General features: G+C 36.5%; 2 protein-coding genes and 1 long non-coding RNA gene across 3 annotated transcripts; all 3 read left to right on the top strand.

Annotated features, from left to right (window-relative positions):
- Nucleotides 1–1102: 1102 nt before the first annotated feature.
- Nucleotides 1103–1756, top strand: LOC108367953 (uncharacterized). The gene is made up of 2 exons (XR_001848314.1): nt 1103–1597; nt 1646–1756. It is a non-coding gene; the product is annotated as an uncharacterized LOC108367953 (long non-coding RNA).
- A 1920-nt stretch (nt 1757–3676) lies between these two features.
- On the top strand, nt 3677–6001 carry LOC108367950 (stress-activated map kinase-interacting protein 1-like). The gene is made up of 2 exons (XM_017622663.1): nt 3677–4600; nt 4666–6001. Exons 1-2 carry the CDS (start codon nt 3818–3820, stop codon nt 5677–5679), a joined length of 1797 nt encoding a protein of 598 aa, XP_017478152.1. The 5' UTR covers nt 3677–3817; the 3' UTR covers nt 5680–6001.
- Nucleotides 6002–6672: 671 nt separating this feature from the next.
- On the top strand, nt 6673–9224 carry LOC108367952 (stress-activated map kinase-interacting protein 1-like). Its single transcript, XM_017622664.1, has 2 exons — nt 6673–7596; nt 7662–9224. Exons 1-2 carry the CDS (start codon nt 6814–6816, stop codon nt 8673–8675), a joined length of 1797 nt encoding a protein of 598 aa, XP_017478153.1. The 5' UTR covers nt 6673–6813; the 3' UTR covers nt 8676–9224.
- Nucleotides 9225–9751: the final 527 nt, after the last annotated feature.

Genomic DNA, 9751 nt, shown 5'->3' with positions numbered 1-9751 from the left:
TGTGAGCACACTGTTTAATAAATTAGGCAAAAAGACTAAGAAAATGTTTTCAAACAGTTAGAAGCACTTGTATGTGCTGGCGCCAAAATGTAAAAACCAAAGGGCAGGATAATGCGCAAAACACGTCCACTCACTCTAGAAGATATCGGTCGAAATGTTATGTTTTCTTTATTAAATAAAATAATTGCACAAACCATTTCGGTTTACTATTTTGTTTTGATTTTTGGCTCATGTTTACCTGTTGCAAATGTCAAAAACAATATCCCACACAACGACGAGTAAAACTCGACGAAAAAAGAGCTTTTGCAGGGTTGCCGGACGAAATCTTTTTACTACATTTATACTGGAAAATGGGGACTATAGCAACAAAAAGTTGCCTGGCACTATTCGTTAACGATTAGCGGAAATAGAGAGTAGACGATAACGTTAGGAGAAAAAGGCATAAAAGGGCCTGGCCGTAGATAGCGCAGGAGGATTACCAAAACGTATCGTCACGGCAAACAACTGCCTCCGCGCGTGCTGTAGTTTTATTATACAGTTTGAATGTTATAAGGTAGTGGCGAAGTCTTGAGGAAAAAATCCGAGACTCTTTAAGTTTATATGGGCAAAGGACCCAAATTGCAGCAGAAAGGCAGGATAATTGTGACGGAAGGCTGGAAAGGAAGGTAGCGGAGACACGCGGTGCCGGATTTGGCAGAAGTTCAACTTCACGATGCAAATGTACACCTGCCAGTTTTAGTATACAACCTAAGGAAAAATTGCGGAACTTCTATTACACCCAGTCGGCCGGTGGCCCAAACAACCCCGTCCTTTTTTTGGCGGTACCGTAAGTGCGAGCATACGCTATTTTTATCCAGGAACCGTGATACCTTTTCAAGTTCCCCACATATGCATTTTTATTAAGGCGAGGGGCGTGAAACAATTGGATTCAAGATTTTATATATATATATGTCTATTTAAGTGTTACACGTTTTTTTTTATATAATAAGCGTTTTTTTGTGTTAAGCATTTTATTTTGTTCTAAAGCATTACGTTGAAATTTTTATACACGCACGTACATGCACACACGCAAAAAAAAAAAAGGGGTAAATTTTTAAATTTTAAATATGTGAGAATTTTTTGGATAAGGGAGTTTTTTTTCACCCCCCTACTGTACTCTATTAAGAATAAGCGAAAGCTTTTGTGACAAAGCTTTATGTTTGTAGCGCCCGGGTTTTGGGACGGCTAATTTTATAGTTCGTGCGTGTGGGCATTGTTGCTAGTTAAACGCCATTAGGGTGGTTCAGTTTTGGAATTATTTTTCTGGCCAAAACCAATAAAAGAAGACTGTCATATATGGATGATTTTGTTTGTATCATTAGCGTTTATGTAATTTTTCCTTGAATGTGTAAAGCAGATCTACCGATTGGGAAGGTTTAAAGTAGCGATTTAAAATTATACTGCGATTTGCATACTTATATATGTGAATACATAGGTAGGGGTAAAACCAACTAACAGAGCTCTATTAGGTAGGATTCTTCCCCCTAACCTTTTTTTTTTGAATTCGAATACACAGTCTTTTTGTGTGATATAAAATTCTACTCGGTAGGCTGTTTAGGTCCAACTAAGGAGTATACGNCAAATTTCTACTCGGTAGGCTGTTTAGGTCCAACTAAGGAGTATACGAAGAATAAGATTTGTGTATATTAAGCGTTCAGTATAAGCATGTTTTATTATAAAAATTATTATTATTTGAATATATTTTGATGTTAATGTTAAAAAAAAAAAAAAATGATGAGATAATTTGCTTAGTTGGCGGGAAGTGAAGGTGGTATGACGAAGAGGTAAGTGAGGGGTGTGGTGCATGGCAAGAGGGGGACCGTTAGGGTAGGCTATAATGAAGCGAGCGGTCCTTGGTAGGGCGGGCTTCCTGCGGTTGAAGAGTGTGTGGAAAAAAAAAGGTGGATGAAGAGGAGGAATAAATGTGTGTCCGTCTGGCTCCTTGGTGGTAGGGTTGAGGACCACTGCCCATCTTAAACTGAGCTAGCCAGGGAAACCCTGAGGAGCCAAAAACACAGGTGTACGTGACAGTTCTCTAAACATTTATTAAGGCTATTAAACTTTACGACATACAAAAATACTACACTTACGACACCGTTGTGAATGCCTCAAATAAGTTTGAAAAATAATAACCAGAGTTCTGCAACTTCGATTTACCCCTCCTCAAAAGCATGTCGAGTAATCTCAAAGAGACACACCTTTTCATACGTACATATGTATTTCTAAATGTGAAGTACAAACCTCAATGACCTCAAAAAACAGAATTTTTAAGTTTTTGTTCGGTATACAAAATTTCATGATCAACTGAATCTGCTAAAGCCCAAAATGCCATACAGCAGCTATGGTTTGTCTTGGTTAGCTAATATTATTTTTATGCAAGAAGTATGTATCCTTTGTCGATTTTCTTGAAGGATTAAATTTACGAGTATTTATTTATTGAGAATTGCAAACTGATTTAAGCAATTTTGATGTTTTTATGAATTTTTGTTCTTCATGGTTACTATGCCAAAAGCTGTTTTGCGAGAACGAACACATTTTCCAACTATGTACTCAATTTTATTTTCAGTTCAGAACCTTAGGGAACGTGGAGAAAATTTTCCGATATTTCAGATATCGAAACAAAATATTGTATCGATATCGTATCGNAAAGGATTAAATTTACGAGCATTTATTTATTGAGAATTGCAAACTGATTTAAGCAATTTTGATGTTTTTATGAATTTTTGTTCTTCATGGTTACTATGCCAAAAGCTGTTTTGCGAGAACGAACACATTTTCCAACTATGTACTCAATTTTATTTTCAGTTCAGAACCTTAGGGAACGAGGAGAAAATTTTCCGATATTTCAGATATCGAAACAAAATATTGTATCGATNATATGTACTCAATTTTATTTTCAGTTCAGAACCTTAGGGAACGTGGAGAAAATTTTCCGATATTTCAGATATCGAAACAAAATATTGTATCGATATCGTATCGCAACACCTGATATCGATATAAATTAACAGATATGTTGAACAACGATATTGATATATTGAATATCGTATCGGTATCGCGCATCCCTAGTCAGTAGTGTCAGTACAATNCAACTTCGATTTACCCCTCCCCAAAAGCATGTCGAGTAATCTCAAAGAGACACACCTTTTCATACGTACATATGTATTTCTAAATGTGAAGTACAAACCTCAATGACCTCAAAAAACAGAATTTTTAAGTTTTTGTTCGGTATACAAAATTTCATGATCAACTGAATCTGCTAAAGCCCAAAATGCCATACAGCAGCTATGGTTTGTCTTGGTTAGCTAATATTATTTTTATGCAAGAAGTATGTATCCTTTGTCGATTTTCTTGAAGGATTAAATTTACGAGCATTTATTTATTGAGAATTGCAAACTGATTTAAGCAATTTTGATGTTTTTATGAATTTTTGTTCTTCATGGTTACTATGCCAAAAGCTGTTTTGCGAGAACGAACACATTTTCCAACTATGTACTCAATTTTATTTTCAGTTCAGAACCTTAGGGAACGTGGAGAAAATTTTCCGATATTTCAGATATCGAAACAAAATATTGTATCGATATCGTATCGCAACACCTGATATCGATATAAATTAACAGATATGTTGAACAACGATATTGATATATTGAATATCGTATCGGTATCGCGCATCCCTAGTCAGTAGTGTCAGTACAATTGCAAAATATATGATTTTTATAAAAATTAACGTTTTTAAATTTTTGTAACTTTTGTGAAAAGTCTTTCAATAATATCTGCAAAAATGGCGACATATTGTAACCAACATTGGCTGCTTTCACACATACGCAATTCCTTTATTTCAACAGACGATACTGGAATGTGTGAGACTGTCATGTTAAGCGATGATATGCCCAAACACTTTTTGCAAAAATACCACACAACTGCTGTTGAAAATAATATCTCCAATCAAAATAGGCAGCAGAATAGGAAATCTATTGGAAATAAACAACAGTTCCAACGCATGCTAGATCCAGCTCTACAAGAAGTAGATTTTGTTTGCTATCCGGGATTAGACCAAAGTGATGACGAAGATATGAATTTAACCACACAGTCGTACGAAATTAAAATGTACCCAGAAATCGGTGCGCATCGGTTTCGTTCAAATACTGCTCAAAAGTTAGAAAAAATGGACATAGCTCGTCGAAAAGCGGCCAAAACTAAATCTGTAAACTACGATGACGAAATTGTTCCCCCAGAGCGTATTGATTTTTTCGTTAAAAAGTCTGTGTCTCAAGCTACCATTCAGAATGCAACCAAGGAAAATATTGGCAAAGGCACCGATGTAACTGATGACGCTCGAGGTGGTGAGAAGTGTGAACCAAAAATTAAAAGCAAGTTAGCCCAGCAGTTGGCAAATAGTCCCAAACAAGCTCAAAACAAATTTATGGAATATGCGTGCTTCGATGGCACTTCCCAGACGGGTATTCAAACAAAACGTATCCATGTTTTCTTAAGCATGTTGCCGGAACGGGAGCGCAATTATCCTATCAAAATATGTGTCCTGGCAAGTGCCAAAATAATTGAGGTAATATTAGATACAGAACTATAAGCTTAATACATGAATATATTAATAAATTGTATATTATTTAGGTAATTGGTCTTGTCTGTTATAAAGCAACAATACAATACCCTGATATCCCTTTAAAATCAATACGACATTATGCTCTGTACATTACGGAAGATAACGATGACATGGAGGACTTCCCTCCACTTGATAATAGAGAACCTTGCTCGAAGTTTGGATTTTCGCATCTTACATTGGCCGAGCGACGACCATTGGCTCAAGTAACTCGCATTGAATACTCTAATAATATGGCAACTAAATCAATGACTTCTGAAGAAGATAAAGCAAGACTGGCAGCCGCTGCCGTACAATCGCTTCAAGGAATCACACTTAATGGCGTGGGAGATGGTGAAGAAGATGATACAAATTATATTACTGTGAGCAACAATGATGATTATGAAGAGCGTATGATGAGCCACAATGATATGTTGGAAGCACCTATGTACCGCACATATCGTCTAAATATAATCGACAAACCTTTTTTTAAAACGGAGGTAACACTTGGAATTTCTGGAGAGCGCATCGAAATTGATCAACATAAGAATGCAAAATTTTGGACTAAGCAAAAGTCGGTGACCTATCCCATTGATGTCATTGCATCCTGTGAAATAGTCGAACGACGTCATTTGAAAGCCACTATCCGCATTTGGCTTAAGTCATCATCCTCATCATCTTCTGCTAATAGTAGCAAAACTTCTGCAGATATGAAAACTGCGGCTCATACTTCTGAAAGCGAAGTTACCGGTGGTGCGGTAGCGCCACATTCCCCTACTAGCCCCGGTCATTACTTGCACGTTCATTCACCCTTCGGGCTCTTTTCATCTAGTTCCGGCAGTGCTGGTAGCACCACAAGTCATCATTATTCTCATATGCGATTTAAACATTACGACTTCGAAGCTGATACACATACCGCCGAACATATTCTTAACAAATTGAATTGCATACTTAAAGTGAGGTCCAGTGAAGTGCGTCGTGAGTTTCTGCAGTCAAGGCAACGCAAGTTAGAAAAAAATCAAGCTAAAAAACATTTAAAAATGTAGTATCTACGCCTTTACTGGCACTGTTTTCGATTGATGTTGGACGCCTTTGCGATCGAGAGCTGCAAGCAGTACTCAATGTTTTCCTTATTTAAATCTGAAAACGCCCGTTTTGAGTAGTCATGTCTCCTTGGCGTTTCTACACTTAAAATTTACTTTGCATTCATGGTGTAATAAAATGTGCACCATTCTTTGCATAATTCAATTAGATGATTAGAAAAAAACTCACAGTTGGCATTTAAAATGTGTTAAGTGTTTCATTAAGCAAACTTACCATATAAATAATAAGTATTATAAACAAAATGGAGTAAGCATTCGATTATGATTACGAAGTTCTCTAAACATTTATTAAGGCTATTAAACTTTACGACATACAAAAATACTACACTTACGACACCGTTGTGAATGCCTCAAATAAGTTTGAAAAATAATAACCAGAGTTCTGCAACTTCGATTTACCCCTCCTCAAAAGCATGTCGAGTAATCTCAAAGAGACACACCTTTTCATACGTACATATGTATTTCTAAATGTGAAGTACAAACCTCAATGACCTCAAAAAACAGAATTTTTAAGTTTTTGTTCGGTATACAAAATTTCATGATCAACTGAATCTGCTAAAGCCCAAAATGCCATACAGCAGCTATGGTTTGTCTTGGTTAGCTAATATTATTTTTATGCAAGAAGTATGTATCCTTTGTCGATTTTCTTAAAGGATTAAATTTACGAGCATTTATTTATTGAGAATTGCAAACTGATTTAAGCAATTTTGATGTTTTTATGAATTTTTGTTCTTCATGGTTACTATGCCAAAAGCTGTTTTGCGAGAACGAACACATTTTCCAAATATGTACTCAATTTTATTTTCAGTTCAGAACCTTAGGGAACGTGGAGAAAATTTTCCGATATTTCAGATATCGAAACAAAATATTGTATCGATATCGTATCGCAACACCTGATATCGATATAAATTAACAGATATGTTGAACAACGATATTGATATATTGAATATCGTATCGGTATCGCGCATCCCTAGTCAGTAGTGTCAGTACAATTGCAAAATATATGATTTTTATAAAAATTAACGTTTTTAAATTTTTGTAACTTTTGTGAAAAGTCTTTCAATAATATCTGCAAAAATGGCGACATATTGTAACCAACATTGGCTGCTTTCACACATACGCAATTCCTTTATTTCAACGGACGATACTGGAATGTGTGAGACTGTCATGTTAAGCGATGATATGCCCAAACACTTTTTGCAAAAATACCACACAACTGCTGTTGAAAATAATATCTCCAATCAAAATAGGCAGCAGAATAGGAAATCTATTGGAAATAAACAACAGTTCCAACGCATGCTAGATCCAGCTCTACAAGAAGTAGATTTTGTTTGCTATCCGGGATTAGACCAAAGTGATGACGAAGATATGAATTTAACCACACAGTCGTACGAAATTAAAATGTACCCAGAAATCGGTGCGCATCGGTTTCGTTCAAATACTGCTCAAAAGTTAGAAAAAATGGACATAGCTCGTCGAAAAGCGGCCAAAACTAAATCTGTAAACTACGATGACGAAATTGTTCCCCCAGAGCGTATTGATTTTTTCGTTAAAAAGTCTGTGTCTCAAGCTACCATTCAGAATGCAACCAAGGAAAATATTGGCAAAGGCACCGATGTAACTGATGACGCTCGAGGTGGTGAGAAGTGTGAACCAAAAATTAAAAGCAAGTTAGCCCAGCAGTTGGCAAATAGTCCCAAACAAGCTCAAAACAAATTTATGGAATATGCGTGCTTCGATGGCACTTCCCAGACGGGTATTCAAACAAAACGTATCCATGTTTTCTTAAGCATGTTGCCGGAACGGGAGCGCAATTATCCTATCAAAATATGTGTCCTGGCAAGTGCCAAAATAATTGAGGTAATATTAGATACAGAACTATAAGCTTAATACATGAATATATTAATAAATTGTATATTATTTAGGTAATTGGTCTTGTCTGTTATAAAGCAACAATACAATACCCTGATATCCCTTTAAAATCAATACGACATTATGCTCTGTACATTACGGAAGATAACGATGACATGGAGGACTTCCCTCCACTTGATAATAGAGAACCTTGCTCGAAGTTTGGATTTTCGCATCTTACATTGGCCGAGCGACGACCATTGGCTCAAGTAACTCGCATTGAATACTCTAATAATATGGCAACTAAATCAATGACTTCTGAAGAAGATAAAGCAAGACTGGCAGCCGCTGCCGTACAATCGCTTCAAGGAATCACACTTAATGGCGTGGGAGATGGTGAAGAAGATGATACAAATTATATTACTGTGAGCAACAATGATGATTATGAAGAGCGTATGATGAGCCACAATGATATGTTGGAAGCACCTATGTACCGCACATATCGTCTAAATATAATCGACAAACCTTTTTTTAAAACGGAGGTAACACTTGGAATTTCTGGAGAGCGCATCGAAATTGATCAACATAAGAATGCAAAATTTTGGACTAAGCAAAAGTCGGTGACCTATCCCATTGATGTCATTGCATCCTGTGAAATAGTCGAACGACGTCATTTGAAAGCCACTATCCGCATTTGGCTTAAGTCATCATCCTCATCATCTTCTGCTAATAGTAGCAAAACTTCTGCAGATATGAAAACTGCGGCTCATACTTCTGAAAGCGAAGTTACCGGTGGTGCGGTAGCGCCACATTCCCCTACTAGCCCCGGTCATTACTTGCACGTTCATTCACCCTTCGGGCTCTTTTCATCTAGTTCCGGCAGTGCTGGTAGCACCACAAGTCATCATTATTCTCATATGCGATTTAAACATTACGACTTCGAAGCTGATACACATACCGCCGAACATATTCTTAACAAATTGAATTGCATACTTAAAGTGAGGTCCAGTGAAGTGCGTCGTGAGTTTCTGCAGTCAAGGCAACGCAAGTTAGAAAAAAATCAAGCTAAAAAACATTTAAAAATGTAGTATCTACGCCTTTACTGGCACTGTTTTCGATTGATGTTGGACGCCTTTGCGATCGAGAGCTGCAAGCAGTACTCAATGTTTTCCTTATTTAAATCTGAAAACGCCCGTTTTGAGTAGTCATGTCTCCTTGGCGTTTCTACACTTAAAATTTACTTTGCATTCATGGTGTAATAAAATGTGCACCATTCTTTGCATAATTCAATTAGATGATTAGAAAAAAACTCACAGTTGGCATTTAAAATGTGTTAAGTGTTTCATTAAGCAAACTTACCATATAAATAATAAGTATTATAAACAAAATGGAGTAAGCATTCGATTATGATTACGATGCTATATACAATCTCCCATTATATTATACTCAAAATAAAGGTTAAAATTTTGACACACTTACAGACATAAAACATTTATGCCGATTTCGTTTCTACCGAAATATGCAACCTTCTCTTTTCCCTCTACGCCCAAACACTAAGAATAGGGCGATGAGCAGGCAACGTTTTTTGTAGAAACGAAGGCGCCATTGTTGTTGTTGTATTGGTTTTTACACGAACTTGCAGGAAGTTGCAGGAAAAATGTTCCCGTACTCCAAAATCCTCCAAAATCCTGTAAATGAGAGCGACTTTTGGAGAGTTGTGTAGAGAACGAAGTTGCAATATTTTACCCGAACTTTTTCTTCTGGTAAAATCATGAAAAGTGTCAAGCAATCACTGGTTGACGTTTTTACAGGAAAATTGGATTTTTTGTTCCCGTACTTTTTGTTGTTACTCACTTTTTACTCTCACTTCAGAGAGTAATTTTGCTGTTTGACAGTTTTACAGGATTTTTTCACGAAAAGTATTGGATCAGAGCTATTAGCTATTAACAAAAAGTACGGGAACAAAAAAACCATTTTTCCTGCAAAAACGTCAACCAGTGATTGCTTGACACTTTTCATGATTTTACCAGAAGAAAAAGTTCGGGTAAAATCTTGGAACTTCATTTTCTACACATCTCCAAAAGTCGCTCTCATTTACAGGATTTTGGAGTATTTTGGAGTACGGGAACATTTTTCCTGCAACTTCCTGCAAGTTCGTGTAAAA

Source organism: Rhagoletis zephyria, unplaced genomic scaffold (genome assembly GCF_001687245.7).
Source record: "Rhagoletis zephyria isolate East Lansing unplaced genomic scaffold, Rhagoletis_zephyria_1.1 Rzeph_scaffold_02884, whole genome shotgun sequence".
Taxonomy (NCBI): Eukaryota; Metazoa; Arthropoda; class Insecta; order Diptera; family Tephritidae; genus Rhagoletis; species Rhagoletis zephyria.
This window is presented reverse-complemented; position numbering and strand designations above follow the sequence as displayed.

Bases quoted from the DNA above. Each gene is read 5' to 3' on its own strand.
- LOC108367950 (XM_017622663.1), top strand. From the start codon at position 3,818: ATGGCGACATATTGTAACCAACATTGGCTGCTTTCACACATACGCAAT. The intron at 4,601-4,665 runs GTAATATTAGAT...TATATTATTTAG, and splicing joins CAAGTGCCAAAATAATTGAG to GTAATTGGTCTTGTCTGTTA.
- LOC108367952 (XM_017622664.1), top strand. From the start codon at position 6,814: ATGGCGACATATTGTAACCAACATTGGCTGCTTTCACACATACGCAAT. The intron at 7,597-7,661 runs GTAATATTAGAT...TATATTATTTAG, and splicing joins CAAGTGCCAAAATAATTGAG to GTAATTGGTCTTGTCTGTTA.